Source organism: Folsomia candida, unplaced genomic scaffold, assembly GCF_002217175.1.
Source record: "Folsomia candida strain VU population unplaced genomic scaffold, ASM221717v1 Fcan01_Sc001, whole genome shotgun sequence".
Classification (NCBI taxonomy): domain Eukaryota; kingdom Metazoa; phylum Arthropoda; class Collembola; order Entomobryomorpha; family Isotomidae; genus Folsomia; species Folsomia candida.
Window position 1 is genome coordinate 10118238 of NW_019091193.1, and position 18172 is coordinate 10136409.

Consider the following 18172-nt stretch of genomic DNA (forward strand, 5'->3'; position numbering starts at 1 on the left):
GCAAGTAGATTTTGCGTATTTATTTAAAGAAAAAGTATCAACATGTAGATGATGCTCAACAATTTCGTAAATTTATTTTTATCATGAACTATCGATAACTGCATGCGTTTTCGATATAAAATACAATACACATAGTTGCATATACATATTTATAATAATGGCAAAGAGGTGTTATAATAATATATTTCAGTCAAAAGTATGGAATGAATGGGTGAAGAATATTTTGAGGATATTTATCATTTAGAAATGAGTAATTAGACTTTTTGAATTTCAAATAGCTTGACTTCGGTGTCGTACCAAATTGGAGGATCCGTGTTTACCCTCCACTAATAATAATCCACTCTATAATCCACTCCACTAATCCTCCATAATTACGGGATGTATGCTTGTGAATCATGGAACCTTCCAGTATACGATCCTTATGAGAAGAGTGGATAGCACTCTAATTTTGTTGTCATATTGGAATTGATCTTGACCCAAAACGTGTGATTTATGTACAAGTTGAAGTTCATTACATGTCATGTCCAGTCATGTCCCATTTCCATACACGTGTGTGTTACATCTTTTTTATTAATAAAATTTGCAAAATTCATTTCCATTACTCTACTTCTTTTCCAGACCATCACGAATTTCCAACATTCGCAAATTCAATTTCATGCATAATATATTTAAATAAGCGTGCATACATTTAAGACGCAGTAATCAACTAAACTGTCAATACGAAATTACCTTCATTAATAATAACTGCGCTCCATGAATGCATGACATGGCCCATACGGATATCTTTTTTTAATATTTAAATTTTATAAATGCCCAATACATACATACAACATTCAGGGGGAGGAGATTAATGTTGGCAACTTCAAAAATAAGATGACTAAATTTATTTCTATAATAAATTCAACTTTAAGTGGTTAATAATTTTCATTTTTTTAGAAAATCTGGACAAACTATTACCAGCAGCACAATTCATTTCTAGCTCACTTCTCCTCATGCTTCGGATTTATTAACAAGTCTCAAATTGAATTACTTGGTTACAAAAATATAAAGACCATAACTAATTAAGTAATGCCTTATTCACTCCCATCAGGAATACTGGTTTACCGTTTCGGTGAAAGGGGAAGTGGTTTCAAATCAAAAACTGGGAAAGTATTGGATTATTATGAAATCAAAAAGGGTACTTACTTTTGACAATCCGCATAAATTTCCTGCATAAATTCCATTGAATAAATTGTTATTAGAAAGTGTAATGAAATTTCACAGAAGCTCGTGGCCCATCAGGCAACAAATTATTTACCGACATGAATTTTCCATGCGAGGATTCCTCCATTTTCCCAAAGTCGCCCGTCCATCCTCCCGTTGAGTGGAAACGACCGTCGGAAATCGTCTCAAATCCAGCCTTCTTCTCACAAATGTCCGGCCGCATTCTCAACTTTTACAACAATTTTACACTTTTACAACACCCGCAAATGTACATAGTTTTACAACTAAATAAAGTATTTATTCCAACAAAAATCGGTGCGCGAGAACAAAAAACCAATAACAAAGGTTAATAAATAATTCATTTTGTACTTATAGAAGAATAACAAGTTAGTTGACATCAATTTTCTCTACTTTTCCGACCAGCACCTGGCGACACAAATTTACAGGATACTCTCCGTGTTCAAATTTGCAGTCTTCCGAAAGTTCCTCAAATACCACTGGTGGAATGCCCAGCCACGCCAACCGGATGCACCGTTTGATCTCCTCTTCGGAGCACAAGGCAAGCCACTGCCACTCCATACGCTGATTGATTATGTCAAAGTTGATCCCGTTTGCTCTAAACCTCATGTGAAGGAAGCTGTGGAGCTATAAAATACCAAACACAAATTTGTATTAATGTAATTAATATTTCTGGTAAATATAAAATTAAATATTACCAAACGAAGTGCTTCCGCCTTTCTCGCCAGGACCCTGGTTGCAAAGTTCTGTGTCGCGATGCGGATGCCCGTTCGGTTGTTGTTGATGGATGTGTTCAAACTGCTACGTGGATTATTCGAATGATATTCGGCCTCCTTTTCTGTGCTGTTTACCCCCGTATAGTCTCCAATGTGCAGATCTTCCTTCTGTCTGGTGATGACCTGTTTGCATATTTCGGGTGCACTCTTCGATGGATCAAAATCGTTGTTGTCCGTTGTGATTACAGTATAGACCGTGTGGGAGGGGTCAAAGCTGGCCACTTTCTCTTTAAATTCTTTGAATCGACGATCCACCTCCACCTCGATGTCCTGTGGGTTCATGGGGCGAGGGAGTTTGACAGTAACGGCGCCAGGTTCTGGTTGACTATCAATCCAGTCATCGTTATCAGAGTCGCTCGTCTCCATTTCGTCACCGGTTCCAGGTTCTGGCTCATCAACCTCCATTTGTTCCTCCGTGGAGTCATCTTCCTCCTCGGCGGATCGTCGACGTTTTGACATATCGACTTTCAAGTCAGCCTTCCAGTCAGGGTGTATATAGGCGAAACACTTTGGATCATCACATTCTTCTTTAAGACACAGAAAAGTCACTCCTCTAACACTGTGCTTGATCTCCTTCCGGATCTTCCCATCGGGTAAATCCATCATCTCATGGCGCTCTCTTCTTTGATTCAAAATCTTGTATTGGGGGATGCCAGGGGCTGGTTCAAACTCTGCATCGTTTAAAGCCAATTCCTGAAAAAGAAAAGCATGCATTTTACTTACATAAATATTGTACCTAAATTAAATTAAGACGTACAATGTATCTCGCTTCTATTTGACGAAATAGATTTGTTCGTTCTTCAAAAGTTCCTTCTACAAATTTGCGTCCAAATAAAACAACTTCCAGGAACCGGCCAGGGCAGGTGGGGTCGGGTTGGAAAAGGGGGGAGTCAAGAATTCGATGGTAAGGATTGATATCCGGAGAAGAGGCGCCCGAACTCCTGCCAAAATAGAGACTTAGCTGGTCCGGGTTTTCCTTAATGAATGTCAAAACATCCAGACCCTGGTGATATTTAGGACCCAGCACCCCGACAATGTACACGTAGGACCCTCGCGCAGCATGGTTTTTGACTACTTGCCCCATTCGAGCAGTTAACCACTCGAATATCCATTTTTGTTCTGCTTCGAATTTCGAATGCGCCAGGTTTCTGGGAAGAAGTTCTCTCAACGTAAAACTATGCCCAGAGATTAGTGGAGAGCGTCGTGTCTTGAAACTCTTTCTGTGTCAAACAAATTGTTGAAACAATTATAGTTAGATTAAACAAATTTGGAAATATGCTTTGAACAACTTACCCCAGAGGAGTAAGCAGTGGTACCAAGGCATGACTTATGTTGTGATGTTTGTTTAGTTTGCTGGAGCTGGAGAAACTTTTGTCGCAATTCTCATAGTCACAAAAGTACTTTATTGTGCCATCCTCCTGCAGCTCCCCAGTCCTGTAAAATTAAGAAACATGGTTATCCAGGTCCTGGTTTATTAGATGCTCGCCGTATACCTATGTATTTTCTTCTGGAAGGCTTCAAAATTTGAATTAGCGCCATGGAGTGACATATGATATCTAAGCATTTGTGCATCACAAAAGAATACGTCACAGCTGTCACATTTCCACGTGTTGGGTTGCTCACCGTTTCTACATAAAGGCATAAAAGGTCATAAACATTTAATGTCTCCCAGGTCCTGGATGAAAACTACACTCGCATTATAAACTGCATGCTACATCTACTTTAATATTAAGCACCTTATTGACGTCGTGTGATCACGTTTATAATGAAGGGTTCGCTCGTCAGACGTGGTGAACACTTGTGGACAATCCTTTACTATACATGGATAACTTGACACACCATCGACCGTTACAGCTGGACTGTTGATTTAAAATTATATTCTCAATTGCGCATCAAAATACAATTAAAATGTATGATTGATGAAATTATTGTGCTTACTCGAAGCGAGGACACTTTCCGTTTTTCCGTCGTCGTAAATGGCGTGTCAAACTGCTTTGCTGACTAAAGGTTCTCTTACATTGAGGACAAATGAACCCCCTGAAACAATTAAGTTAAAGCATTAATTAAAAGTACAAGTCAGGACCTGGAACCAATTGAGTAATTTGCTTACCCTGCCATGATGATAATCGTTAAAACTAAATATGTACACTAAATATCGTATGAACTATAAAAAACTTGATAAAACTATTCGCTGGAGTTCAAATGTCCTCAACAGCAGAAAAATATAAATTTAAAACGGTTTGGAACAAAGTTTTATAATATTTTGAGAGGAGCAATGATCGAGGAGAACAGAGCAAAAAGTGGTGGTACTTGCAGTGATTGCTTGGTTGATGTGTTTGTCAGCCATCTCTGTCCACCACCACCGCCCCGCGAAAATCTCGTCCAGTTGAGCAGAGCAGAAAATATCACAAAAGTCAACAAAATTCTCTCCCGAATATAATAACATAATAATATAATATAACACACAATTTGAAAATGAGTATTCATGGTGGTAAAAATATCGGATTGAGTACCCATTTCCCTTCCGAAAGTTGGGTAAGTGTGATTGTCATTAATAGCCAGGACCTGGAGTTATGTTTTTTAATTAATTAATTATTTAATTAGGTACTTTTCTTTCAGGTTACGTTCTTTGGAACTTGAAGCTTTTTTTAAGGAAAATACTCTCTCCCTTTCGTCGATTCTCTCTCCAACGACGAATTCGACCCCAGAAATTTCCTCCCTCAATATATTTCCATAAAAAAATATTTCCACCACGAAATAATTACTCTAGAAAAAAGAATAAAATCTCAATTTTCCACCACTTAACAATTTATTGAATGGATTAAACTGTGCCACGCCAGACATGATCATCCTCTTACACAACTATCGACAACTGCATGCGTTTTCGATATAAAATACAATGTACAATAATTGCATATATAGTAATGGCAAAAGAGGTATCATAATATGTTTCAGTCAAAAGTATGGAATGAATGGGTGAAGAATATTTTGAGGATATTTATCATTTAGAAATCAGTAGTTAGACTTTTTGAATTTCAAATAGCTTGACTTCGGTGTCGTACCAAATAGGAGGATCGATATTCCTGAAAGTTCATAAAAAGTCTTTGTTTACAGTAAAAAATCGTGTAAACTACAATTTACTTTAGTGATTAAAAAATAATACCTTAAAAATATTACACCCCACAAATAGGTCCGGAACCACATCGTAGTTCCACTGTTAGCTTGGTATTTTCTGATGAGGATTGGATGCGGCACAGGTAGCCTATGTAAACATAAGATAAGAAAATATTTGAATGCTTGAGAAGTTCTTTTACAGAGATCTATTTACAATCCACTACTAAATAGATTTATATGGCTTAAAATAAACTTACAATCCCACAAGAGTCCCGTGTTGCAGAAACTTGAGAATCTCACTTTCATCCGTGATACCTCTGCATAATACATATTAGAAAATCATGAAGAGTTATTAACAAGTTATTAATCCTAAATTCCACAATTAAGCTTATTCAGTATCGGATATCTGTGGCATAAAGTGATATTGCATAAAATTCTATTTCACAAGCACGACAAAAGTAAAGATGGATGAAGCGTCACTTTCTAAATACGTTCCAAGACTGATGGACTTGCCATTTCCCACTTTTCCAGTCGCTTATCTGTCTTATTAGCTCACCCTGCGTAGCATGAGAGCTATTGAATTCCTCCTGTCCGTCCGTCTGTCTGTCCGTCTGTCTGTCCGTCTGTCTGTTAACGACCTTTTTGCATCAATTTATGCTAATTAAAATGTCCCTGGTCCATTTTTTCATAAATTAATAGCACCGTTGGTATCTGACAATCAGAAACACCAAATGATGCGAAAGAATTGGGGGCCTTGATGCATAACGCACCAATAATGCATACTACTCGGCGGATTTTATTACACAATTTTGACATAAATTTTTCAAAATTATCGTTGATGGTTGGTAGGTAATTCTGCACCAGTGATGCACAATTTTTGGACTTTCCTCGATGCATAGTAATTATTGATCGATTTTGTTTAATTTTTCTGCACCATTGGTGCATAATTGCAAAAAAATTATGTATCTATTTTGTTGCTTTTTTCTGCACCTTTGGAGCAAGTTATAACCAAATCATTATTACAGGGTGAGCTACTTCTAACGTTACTACGGTTTATTGCTATTCAACTTATCCAGTGTCTTTCCACAAACAATTTTATTATTTTGGTACACAGATAAGAAAATTAAATGTTTTGAAAATTAAATCATTTGATTTCTTAAATTTTTCTCTATAAGGAGAAAAGAAAAGTGCCAACGTAAATCATTTACATAAACATGTACGTGTACATTTACCCTGCACGACAAAAGTTCCCTCATTAATTTGCATAACATATATTTATGTAGTACGCGTGAAGGAGAAGTAAGTGGTCAGAAGGATGTGAATATAAAGTATTTACTATTGTGAGATGTCCGACTTGTCTCTTTTTTCTCATCCTTCGTGAAATCATCTCATCCTTTTCAATTGTAAAGTAACCACCATCCTCTCAAACCAACATCAACATGGCCATTGAATAATCAATCAATCATTCAGAGTGATGAACCTTTCAACTAAATTAACTCAACGACGACGGCGGCGGCGGTGGCCTACCTAATACATGCCTACACAGCTAAGCTAATAAGTGGTTGGCATTTCAACTCATACATTCTTACTGTTGCAGTGTTGTAATGTAATGCAATTAGTAATCACAGTATGTAATTGCTATATGGGAAAACATAAGCAAACACAATAAAGAGAGTGAAACAATTACATGTCTGAATAACAAATTAACTATGTGCAAGTTTTATTTTAGAATGCAACACTGACTAATTTAATATTTACAGCACGATGGGAGTCAATCGAATTATGTATTGGCTGTTGTGTTGTGGAACTAATGAGCAGAATAATGATGGATGCAGCAATATCAGAAATAAATGATAATAAATAACGAAGGAGAGGAATAGCATTTATTAAAAAATTGGACTCACTTGTCGATGCAGATCTTCTCAACTTGCGGAACCAACACTTGCAACAATCGCATTACAGTTTGTAAAGGAAGTTTAGTTTTCCAACCCTGCACCCAATCCTGACTCGGAATCCACTTACTTTCACTCTGTATAAAAACCACACAAAAACGCATTGTTGTCAATCCCCACGTTACTTAGATCCATCAAAGCATTTGTTGGCTGTCAGCCTACACGACCACAAGGCAAACAATAATATCTATGTAAATGCTCTCAACAATGCAATACAGTCAGAGATTATGTTTTCGATATGGAAATCTGCATGGGTCTGACCAACATTACGGCTGTGGACTTGGATGTTATTGTACAATTATGCAATCATAAGAAATTATGTTGGGATTCTTAATGGAACGAATTAATAAACAGGTAATAATTGTTGCGGTAAATATTTTAGGAAAGAAAAGGTGTTATCGAAAACTACAAAACGTATCAACTCACCCCAGCCGATAAAACTGAGAAGGATCGCTGCATTTGACTATGGTTGCTTCCCCGAGACGAAGATGCAACGGAAGACCTGTGTTTCGCATTGGGAGACGACGTTTGAGAAAGTGGCATACTTTTAGATCGAGACATTGTCGAAGAGGAACTTTCGGTTTCGTCAGGCTGACTTTTGTTAGATAAGCTAATTCCACTATTAGATATATCCTCGTCTTTGCTGACGTTTGTCACCGTCGTGCCGGATGTCTCATTGTTATGAAAGGTCATCGCCTCATGCCCATCGTCATCATCCGTAATGATAAGATTGTCCTCCAGCGTTGACGTCGGGGTGCTCATCCCGTTACCATTTCCTCGGGAAGAAATATACAATTGACTCAATTGTTGTGGGGATGGATGTGCAGATTCTCGCTCAGTCATTTTTTCTATGCCTGGGATCAAAGTAATGCAGTAGTATTAGTATTTCTAAATATCCTGTCATTGTAATAAATCAAATGAAATCAAAATCTAAGTTTTTGGCATAAATTTGAAAAGTCATTGTATGAGTGAATGTATTGTAATAAAAATTAATGATAAAGAAATAAAGGGTTGCAATTCCCTAAATTCATTAGAACAAGAAATTAACTAATTAATTAAAAAATTAATTAATAATTTTTTGCGGGCCAGTCTCGAAAATATATGTATCATAATCAAAACTTGTCAAAATCATTCTCATATTAGAAAATGTGTCCCGTACACAAAAAGTTAAGAAATTGTTGATTTCCATCAAACAAATGTAAGCCAAGCCAAGCTGCGTTGGCGTGGAGGTTTGGAAAAATAGGAAATGATAAGAAATCGTGTTGCTTGTGTGCTCCGTTTGTACTGCCCTGTCGTAGCCAGCACTCACTCAGTCAACACGGTTTGATTTACGCTCATGAGGTTAACAAGCTTCCGAATTATTTGTTTCGCCATATCACAAAATTTTGACCTAGTGTTACGGTTATCATGTCGTCGAGCAGTGACAAACAGCCTACATCGTCTGCGACTACTACTCCCCCAATGAAGAGGAAGAAGTTGAACATTAACCAGACTGTTTTAGCTCCGGACGAAAGTTCAAAAATTGAACAATTGTACGTTAAGAGAGATGACGGAACGTTCGAGCCACTTGAGCGTAAGTTTATTCTGAGGAACTAATTATTGCACCTAATAATAGAATGAAATGTTATAACTAATTAATTATTTATCTTCAGGGTGTTCCCCTATTCAGGAAGAAAATGTGTCAACCAGATTTGACTGGGACACTTCCGTAGACATTGACGATGAAAAGTGGACGCCACCAACACCAAGGTCTCAAGTGGCATTTGTTTTTGACGCCTTGAAAACTCATCTTAAATGGACCGGAGTGGACAAAGACATGAAAAGCTCATCAGAAATGAAGAAGTAAGTTTAAATTAATAAGTTTTTGTAACATTTCTCCATCTCATAAATAGATTTATCTGAGCAAGACAAAATTTCAAACGTTTGAATAGGTTGTTGCGATCTGGGAAAACATTGATGATCAATCCACCTAGCAAAAATAAAATTCAAGTAACTGTAAAAAATGGATTTATAACTTATGGTACAACAGGGATTTGCAAGGACGACTATTGTTGGAAAGTTAGAAGTCTTGGGTTTTTCTGTGATGAACATGGGGATTGGAGCAAGACACATTTTTTCTTAAGGGACACAAGCAATGTCACACCCACTTTTGCACTTTTGACGACTCGCTCAACCCACTCCCCAAATAAGAAAATCACGTTGCAGCACATTTTGAATTCCACGAAGGATGCTACTAAGTTTATGGCGTTCAAAAATTATGAAGCCCAACAAGTCAGACCCAATGATGATGGACAGAATCATCCCTCACCTTGGGTCTTAGTCACTCCCCGTCCATGGGTCACTACTGGTCAGAAACAGTCGACCGAATTCCAAGATAGTGTCCGAATAGCTATTTCGATCCTGTTCTCTCTTGTCAACTCACGACAACCGGACCCTGAGAAGCATTACGTGTTGATCGCTGACCAAGTCTTTGTTCGGAATGCAAACTGGCCTTTGGTCAAAAAAGTACTCGAGCATTTCGGTGTTGCACCAGAGTTCACTGGGCACTCAGATCTTGGGGTGGGCACTGAATCACCGCTCATGAAAGGGACTGTTTTGGATCGAGGTGTGGGAAAGTCTTGGATTTACATGAAGATGGGAACAATTGGTCGTATTTATGTGGGTAAGTAACTATCAGAAGTATGATCAAAGTGCACCATAATTTAAACTTAATCTAGAAATGAAATATTTATGTAGGCATCAGAACTCAGAAAAAAAATTCAAGTATCAAAACCATTGCAGAATATCACAAGACCGATAAGGATGGACCAGATCTGTTTCAATGTCAAGACGATACGTTGGACCAGAAGAACGAGAACGAAATGATGGAAGCCGTGGGTCAAGTTGCAATCTGTCTCTGCGAGATGCTTGGTGGGGAAATCGACGGGGCTCCCATTAGATGTGATTTTCAGAAGATTGAGAACAAGTCAGGATGGAAGACGCGATATATTGAAATGTTAATTAAATTAGTTGGATTTTTCAGTAGCCGTTTGATTAAGATTGATATTCCAGACAGCATTGATTTCAGTGTTGTTGATTAGCAGCCTGTGAGAGATTATCTCCAACCCCCGTTTTTCAAGTAGTTTGATATTTTTGGAGTTGTTTGTTTGTAATAATTGGATTGAATATGAATTGACAAATAAATAATTATTAAATTGACATATATATTCGTAGACACAATTTCTTTTGATAATCATTGTTGAATTCCTCCACATGTTTTATCGACGAAACTTCAGTCTGATTTTGACAAATAGTTAGAACTGATACTTAAATTTAGCATTTAAAACGTTACATTATCGTCTCACCCGGGATCGTCGCCAAACTAACTTTGAGCGTCCCAGGTTCTGCGGGTAAAGCAGGTTGAGAGCCTTCCATGGAGGGCGATTCCAACTGACTGGATTGTGAAGTCGTGCTCTCTGCTAATGACGGCTTTCTCTCCTTTTTTATCGCCGGCAATGAAGATGATGCCGATGGGTTGATGGTCGGAGAACTACTTTTGTCTTTAATTAGGTCAAACTTGCCTTTCGAAGGTCGCTTTATCAAGGGCGACTTCTTCATTAACGATCTATTTATACTGCTCGAGTCTGTGGCAAGACTCGCAAGTGCATGAAACACGTGACGTTTGCGAATAATTGTGTAAATCAGGTTGGAATTTCCTGAAATGAACACGGCATTCATTTTAGGCATATAAAAATAAAACGCATTGTTTACACTATTAAATATGTACACTAACCATCGAATTGGTACTGAATAATGTTGTTGAATATTTCCAATAAGAAGAAAACGAGATGATGGTTGTTGGGAGATGAAAACAAAAACCACGGTGTACTAAACGCTTCAAGAAAGTGGAGCAGCTTGGTGGCAGAAACCATTGACAGCGTTTTCAGGTAAGGTGATACATTGACCAAAATGGTCAAAAGGCAATCAAATAATGGTTGCAAGCGTTGATGACTGTAATTTATATTACAAAATATTTGTTAGTTTATAAAATATATATTATTTTTATTTCCCTATCAAAAAATTACCCGGTGGTGATAATTTTGTGGAACACAATGACGAGAAGGTCGGCATGAGTTCCGGAGAAAACGGGTATATCAATTGGTACGGTGGTCGTGTAGGGTTTATTGAGACGAACTCCAAAATTCCTTTCCCCACTCAACAGTAGTAGAATAAATACCTAAAAGGTGTTAATTAAGTACAGTTTTTAGTTTTTTTCCCATGAGGAAGTACAATTTGTGTTGTGTTATCATTGTTGCAGTCACGCAGCATAAAAGGATCCATTTTTTTAAATTAAGAAAACTTACACCAATGTGCATCAGACCAACTCGGGCTACAAAAATCATAAACAATTATCATTATTTTCATTCTCATTCTCATTCTCATTCTCATTCTTATTATATATATTATTTATAAGCTACACTAAAGTTGCAATAAAGTAGGATAAATCAGTCTAAAAAAATCATCCGCAATTTAGGTATATAAATAGCCAGCAAGAACACGGTTACAAATGTGCATCTTATTTATATACGTTTTCAACCTGCCTTAATTTTTTAATCACGATTCAATACGGAATTATACATCTACACCCAAACCATCGTATACAAATCTGTCAAAATGTTGGTAAAAAAACATGATCTTACATTGGTCAGCTCTCGCCTCGTTCAAGAAAAAAAGAATCGGCACCAAAATCTGCAATGTCTCACTGCTCTTCAAAACAAAGTACAGGAATTTCTGAAAGACAGAGAACAAGAAGCAACCTTAACTTTAATTTTTCATCGAGGAGTAAAATCAGGCACAAGTAAATTAAGTTGCATTCATTTCATTATGATCCATTAAGATGGGCATTTCATATTTATCCCTTGATGAGCTTTCAATGCATGAAGATGTATACACATGCATGCATATTATGTACACCTACATATCTCACCTACTAGAACTAACTACTCTACAAACAACATATTTAACTCACCTTGTTGAAGTCGCAGAACTTCCAAAACGCTGTGATAAATTAAAGTTAGTTTAGTTAAAGCATGACTTGTATTCACACCAAACTTTTAAAACATTTTCATTAATTGAGAATTATCGTGATTAGGCTTATCATTTACTATCATCTTTCGTGGTAACTTTGTACATGGATCTGTATGATGTTGCATTGTTAATAATGTTTTACGTTGTATGAGTCAGTTTTGAGCGTCCTAGTTCTTTGTTTCATACATATTTATATCATATTGACGTACGCATGAAGTATATATTTTTATGAATGAAATACTTGGTTTTCTTTTTGGTAATTCTGCCATGATCAACAATATCACCAAATTAATTCCAAAAAAGTAAATGTTCTCACCAACGAGCAGCTCTTGGTGAAACTGAATCTTTTTTGTAGAGTTTGGAAGATATGTCTGTGTCAAAGGATTGTTTAGAAGGCGTGTGAAGCCTTTAAGAATGAAATAAAAATCCTCCTCTCTGAAAATATAATTAATCAATTATACGAATTTATGCATATACCACAAATTTCATTTTTGACTGCCTAGATCAATATTTTATTCTTTACTTTAGGTACGAAGACTCACCGGTGAATTCTTGAGATATAGTTGATGAATAGATTGTCCATATTGGGTGCAGTCTACAGCAAACAAAAGGAAAATGCATTAAACGTTTATTCCTGAGCTCTAAGCGTTGACATGAGAGGACGGAAGCGCTTCTTTGGTTTGGGTTTGCATGACGAGATAATGCGCTTATCTCACGTTTTATTAACCATCGCTCATCGTGATGTGATCAAGGAGTGCATTTAATTGTATAAGAGAAAATCTCGACTGACAATAATTATTATTGTGAGCAAAGACGCAGCAGCTATCAGATTAATCGTGTCATCGTAATTGTTGTCATCAACAAAAAAGTGTTGAAATCGTTGAAACAGTTATTTTAACCATCCACTGCCAACATGCAATTTGAGCTCGGTTTAGAATTAGACAAGGAGTAGCGAATGCGAAGCCTTCTTGTCATAAATAAAATTTCAACAAAAGTGGGTTGAAATTGCTTTCCAAATAATACGAAAAGTAAATCTCAGAAATTCTTACATCTTCCTCACACGAATTGTTACTGTCATGATCCAAAACTACGATGAGGACTTGCAATGCTGCTTCCACCAAGGGCTAAAAAATAGAAAATAGTAGTAGAGCACCGAGTATTATTATTACATATTTGCAACTTATCTCGAAATCTGAGAACGACACATGACATTAAATATACTTTGCATACCTCTCGACTATCTGCAAAAATGAGATGATTATAAGGCATTCCAATTCCGATGGGGTCATATGAAGCCACAACATTAAGCAAAGAGGTGAATAAGGGAAGAGCATGTCGATTGTCTCCAGACGAGAAAAACTCTATCCATCTGTTCGGGACGAGGGCATCTCCTGACGGATTAGGTAATTCAATTAAGGATTCAATTAGAATATGTCAGATGTAATTATCACATAATCCTGGTCTTTATAAGATAACGTCACCAGCACCAAAGGCAGCATGTTGGGTCTCTAGCCATACATACATACGTATACATACACATGATGCAACTCTACTTCTTATTAAATGATGTTCACTAATTAACATTCACCGCACCAAAAGGAAGGAGGAAGATTTTGCAGATCAGGTCACCCATCATGGTGGTTGCACAACGATAATTACAATAATAAAATAGTCATCGATCAAGCTTGATGTGACAGTTTCATGGCATGTGAATTGACTGGCCTCGTATCCACACACATCCACTTGGTTTGGTGGCAGTAGTGCACAACACCACCGAATTTTCTCATGTTGCATCAAACAAAATGTGAGATGTAATCACAATCTTATGAATGTGCATGCATATGTATTATCATTATGCATGTATCTGTGTGTGACACTATTATGTTACATGCATAGATCTTAAGGAGAAGTAGTGTGCTATGCGCTCCCTTGGTGTCCTGCCGCAGGTATCTCTAAACCCATGATAAATTAAGACTTTTACTTTTCTTGCGGCAAGAAAAAGACAATAAGAACATGGGGACATCGAAGAGTGAATAAAGTCTTGCAAATCGCTGCTTTTAACGTTCACTATATTTGCAGAGATGAGATCAAGAGGAATTGAGATATTTCACTAGATAGGTTTAGAATGGAGCGACATACATTTATACTTGAATATAGATTACAGATTGCATATTTATCGGCTCAGCTCTGTGAGTAAAAAAGGAGAGGACCAACATTTTAATTTTCAATGATGAATGTGCTAGACAATCTCTGAACCGTGCAAAAAGAAGATACCTCAAAGGTAAACGGATTCCATGTGTCTGTCGTATCTCATCCCTTCAGGAAATACTTTTAATTATGTACGATGGACACTAGGATTACAGGAATGATGGATGAGACGAGATGAAATTAATATTAAAGTTGGGGAGATTGAGACAGAGAGAGAAAGTTAGGGGGCAAGTTGAGAGAAATTATAAAATCCAGTTTGCCTATACGCACAACTATTTATGTACAAAGTAGATAAAAACTTACCCACAGGTTGGATGTAAATCGTCTCACTGAAGCAAGTCAGGAGTAATTTCAAAATTTCTGTTCTCGAGCTGTCGTGTTGAGGGACATGATTTGGATGATTGGCGAACCCGACACCTGCTTCCCATATGTACTCGCAGCTAATATCCATTAAAAACAATTAAATTTGTTGCATTTAAAGAAAGTTTACGATTAATATAAAGAAATGTAGATCATATTACCTATCAACTGATTGCAAATCTTCAGCTCGATCCTATGCAGAAACATATAGTCAAAATTCTTCAACTTCAAATACATTTGGAAACTCGTAAGTAAAAATGTCCCACAAATACATACATGCAACTAAATAATAAATATGCATAATTGATGAATTTATAAAGTGGAGTCCAAATCTTCACTACACTCAATCAGACCATCAGCTTAAAAGCGTTTTCAGTAATCAAGAGCTAAATAAGTCGAAGATCGTCCAATTTAGAATCAAATTAAGGAATCGTTGACGTTTTGGAAAATGAGATAAGTGGATTGGCTTGACATTTCAATCACTAGTAGTTGATTGGTGCAAGTAGATGCATACACAATTTGAAAAATTAATACTAGATTTGGAAATGCAAACATTTATGCAAACGTTTCGAAATTTTACACTTATTCACCTTCTGTGTTGTGCAACATAATAAATTGAATTTGAGTTTCTCATAATTTGATCAAACAAGCCGATTATCTAATTGTAATAAGTGATTCAATTATCACTTTCTTCAGTAAAAGGTTATGTCCACTAGAGATCTGAATAATATAATTGATTCGAATTGCTGTTTTTTCTCACAATCAACAATCAGATACGAATAATGGAGTGTACTTTAAAATCTTAGAGTAATCATGCATATTAAATTTGGTCAGTGGGGCAAGAGTCAATAATTACGTTGCATGTAAATATGTAAGTCGTAAAGTTTCTTCCTTACCGGACCAGTCTTCTTGTTTGCCGATACTGTAAAATCAGGACAAAACAGCAAGTCCTGAAATAAAAAAGTTGGTGCTAATATTTTTCAAGGTATCGTCATGTCTCAACTATTTGGAATGCTGTCATTAATATTGCGTCACATTCACACACTCTTCAAGGGACATAATAACCTGACGCTGTGCATACTCGGACAAACAATGTTGTAATCATCGCCATGAATAGAAGTTCCCTTAAAATAATTGTGTCCATGTCATGATAAAAACTTTTTATAGATTGATTCACGTACGCAAAGAGCGCTGATAAGTGCCTTGGCAAGTGGCATTGTATCGTCATCATCGCGGGGCTGATCACTGGGTAGGCTTGACCAAAAGAAGGATCGCCAGTCTGGATCTTTAAAAATACATAAATTAAATGGGCATCATTTTCTCCTGTGCAGCTCTAATTTCAAACCCAACCAATTTTTTACTAATCCCGTCAACCATCTCGTGTCATATATTTCATGTGCATGAATAATATGTATTTGCAGTTGCAAACCTTCAAACATGTACGGAATTATGTGGGTCAGGAGACGAATACAGTTGAGAGCTATTGGCAAAAATATGTATAAATATTTGAACTTCAATATTTGTTGTATCATCAATACTTCTGTTTGACAGGGACCTGTTTGCTGATCTTGCTGCGTCCTACAACTTGTATCCACGGCTTTGACTAATTTTTCTACGGCTTTGTAGCACAGCGTGGCCAAGTTATTCGGAGACTCATCTCGTAATTGTCGAATTTCATTGCCAGGGATAAGTGTAAATACGTCGTGGGGACCTGCTACCGAGTCCGACCAGAATTTGTCCCAAAAATCATCATCATTTGGATCCACTGGCTACAATATAAATCACAGCACAATTTAATTACATATATCATTGATTCATGATGCTAATATTACTGCACAGTTATATTAAACCAGTTATTTGGCAGATGCATTGACACCCCACACCTTCTGTGGAATGCTTAATACATAGTTTATTCTACTATCAACTGTACAGATCTGCCCACCAGTTCTGGCATTGGAGTGGAGGCAGAGACCACTATTAGAGATCAAATTCAAACTTATTGATTAATGCTCAGTACTTGACCTGATTTAAAAATGCATCTATCATAGGACCAACATCTAAACTGGGTTTCATTAGTCATTGATAAATAATTAATCTTCTACAATACTGAAGAAATGCATCAGTCCCCACCCATTAAATTCAACTATTGTTCAATAATATAATATTCTCATTTGACCACTTTGACTGTTTAAAACCGAAACCCCACTTTGCGACATTTTATTGAATACCCAAAAATAATAAAGTAATTGAAAATGCATAATTTGTCACATACCCTGGTTTTCGTAGCCAACTCCACAAATGCTTTTCTGAAATAAAGCTTGGTGTCCGCATTCCCCATGATGGGTTGTCTTTTCTTGGAGACTTGTGCTTGCAGGTAGTTATTTCACAGATCGCATGTGTATAAATATGTTTGATTTTTATGTATACTTTGCATGAAAAATTGAAAACTATTCATGAAACGTTTAAACAATTTTATATTATTTTTTATAATGTATTCTCAACTAAATTGATTTCTAGCTTATTAATAATAATTATTATTACTAATAATAATCAGAGAATGTTTGTTATCAGTTATCAATGTTACTATAGTCCGGGAGTCCCAGGGGCTAACTGCAGAGAAAAAAAATCGTCAGGAAGAGAATGGAAGAGTGAAATTTTACAAGAAAAAACGAGCAATATGTTTGAGACGTGTCAAAATGTAGCTGGACGGAGTTCAATTATAGTTAGTGGCGAATGCGAGCAACAATAATGACAACGTTACCATACGACAACTAAATAAGTAAGCTACTCAAATCCTGCGGTTTGTGTTAATCCGTGGTGTGGCTTATTTTATTTAACTCTTCTCTTAATGCGTATTAATATGTAAATGTGGTCGCAAGGAAGGGGACAATATGTGTAATGCATCAATAGTGGTGGAAGAACAAATACCAACATATTGAACGTGTGGGCTGAAAGTTGAGGAAAACCTGGTCGTATTCTATGGCACTTCACGCAAGCGTTGTTCAAGATATCGATCCGATAAATAATTCTGGAGTACAAGTAGCTAGCTAAACTATGAGCTTTTTCACTTTCATGCATAGCTGCATGCTGATATTCCAAGTTCTAATTGACTCATCACAAATAATTAAAGATGATGAAAAAATTGATTGGACAATTATGTAAACATCCACTTCTACCGATAATTGTAATTCAACTAGCAAAGAACATGCAGAAACATACATGGAATATTACTTCATCTTCCCAGATTCATAAATATATAGTGCAGGTATGAACAGAGTATGCTTCTAGTAATTTTGAATAGGTACAGTTCACCAGTGTGACAAATTTCTTGACATCAAACTAGCAAAATTGCACTGATGCAATGCTTTATTAACACCAGTGCCACTTGGAAATGAGACATTCGTGCAATCGGGCCTAAATTTTTAAAACGAAAACACTTTTTTCTATTCAACCGTTACATAATTTTGCAAACTA

General features: G+C 36.6%; 3 protein-coding genes and 1 long non-coding RNA gene across 6 annotated transcripts; 2 read left to right on the forward strand and 2 right to left on the reverse strand.

Moving 5' to 3' along the window:
• Positions 1–45: 45 nt before the first annotated feature.
• On the reverse strand, positions 46–17636 carry LOC110851198 (protein HID1). Of its 2 annotated transcripts, XM_035860142.1 has the most exons (23): positions 16971–17636; positions 16254–16467; positions 16128–16178; positions 15880–15983; positions 15595–15648; positions 14860–14891; positions 14642–14778; positions 13361–13521; positions 13180–13254; positions 12673–12725; positions 12447–12565; positions 12072–12100; positions 11743–11833; positions 11407–11432; positions 11128–11279; positions 10836–11053; positions 10408–10758; positions 7490–7917; positions 7016–7140; positions 5369–5428; positions 5161–5259; positions 5060–5080; positions 46–297 (listed from the first exon to the last, which is right to left on the reverse strand). In XM_035860142.1, exons 1-23 carry the CDS (start codon positions 17034–17036, stop codon positions 255–257), a joined length of 2709 nt encoding a protein of 902 aa, XP_035716035.1. In that variant the 5' UTR covers positions 17037–17636; the 3' UTR covers positions 46–254. The 2 variants fall into 2 exon arrangements, with proteins under 2 accessions (XP_035716035.1, XP_021954569.1); XM_022098877.2 differs by lacking the exon at positions 46–297 and having other exon boundaries at positions 4784–5080; positions 16971–17635.
• Positions 1475–4195, reverse strand: LOC118439119. Of its 2 annotated transcripts, XM_035860167.1 has the most exons (7): positions 3936–4195; positions 3734–3856; positions 3491–3625; positions 3291–3431; positions 2755–3217; positions 1920–2690; positions 1475–1848 (listed from the first exon to the last, which is right to left on the reverse strand). In XM_035860167.1, the coding sequence occupies exons 3-7, from the start codon at positions 3559–3561 to the stop codon at positions 1591–1593; spliced, it is 1704 nt and encodes a 567-aa protein (XP_035716060.1). In that variant the 5' UTR covers positions 3562–3625; positions 3734–3856; positions 3936–4195; the 3' UTR covers positions 1475–1590. The 2 variants fall into 2 exon arrangements, with proteins under 2 accessions (XP_035716060.1, XP_035716055.1); XM_035860162.1 differs by lacking the exons at positions 3734–3856; positions 3936–4195 and having other exon boundaries at positions 3491–3723.
• On the forward strand, positions 4393–4802 carry LOC110851213. Its single transcript, XR_002548024.2, has 2 exons — positions 4393–4532; positions 4617–4802. It is a non-coding gene; the product is annotated as an uncharacterized LOC110851213 (long non-coding RNA).
• On the forward strand, positions 9096–10191 carry LOC110851204. Its single transcript, XM_022098892.2, has 2 exons — positions 9096–9725; positions 9800–10191. Exons 1-2 carry the CDS (start codon positions 9305–9307, stop codon positions 10141–10143), a joined length of 765 nt encoding a protein of 254 aa, XP_021954584.2. The 5' UTR covers positions 9096–9304; the 3' UTR covers positions 10144–10191.
• Positions 17637–18172: the final 536 nt, after the last annotated feature.

Excerpts from the sequence above, each read along its gene's own strand:
- LOC118439119 (XM_035860162.1), bottom strand. The coding sequence starts at position 3,639 with ATGCCTTTATGTAGAAACGGTGAGCAACCCAACACGTGGAAATGTGAC. Across the intron at positions 3,218-3,290 it reads CCACTGCTTACTCCTCTGGG|AAAGAGTTTCAAGACACGAC; the intron begins GTAAGTTGTTCA and ends TGTTTGACACAG. Across the intron at positions 2,691-2,754 it reads AAATAGAAGCGAGATACATT|GAATTGGCTTTAAACGATGC; the intron begins GTACGTCTTAAT and ends TTTCTTTTTCAG.
- LOC110851204 (XM_022098892.2), top strand. The coding sequence starts at position 9,305 with ATGGCGTTCAAAAATTATGAAGCCCAACAAGTCAGACCCAATGATGAT. Across the intron at positions 9,726-9,799 it reads AATTGGTCGTATTTATGTGG|GCATCAGAACTCAGAAAAAA; the intron begins GTAAGTAACTAT and ends ATATTTATGTAG.
- LOC110851198 (XM_035860142.1), bottom strand. The coding sequence starts at position 17,036 with ATGGGGAATGCGGACACCAAGCTTTATTTCAGAAAAGCATTTGTGGAG. Across the intron at positions 16,468-16,970 it reads AGTTGGCTACGAAAACCAGG|CCAGTGGATCCAAATGATGA; the intron begins GTATGTGACAAA and ends TTTATATTGTAG. Across the intron at positions 16,179-16,253 it reads GCAGCAAGATCAGCAAACAG|CTCTCAACTGTATTCGTCTC; the intron begins GTCCCTGTCAAA and ends TTTTGCCAATAG.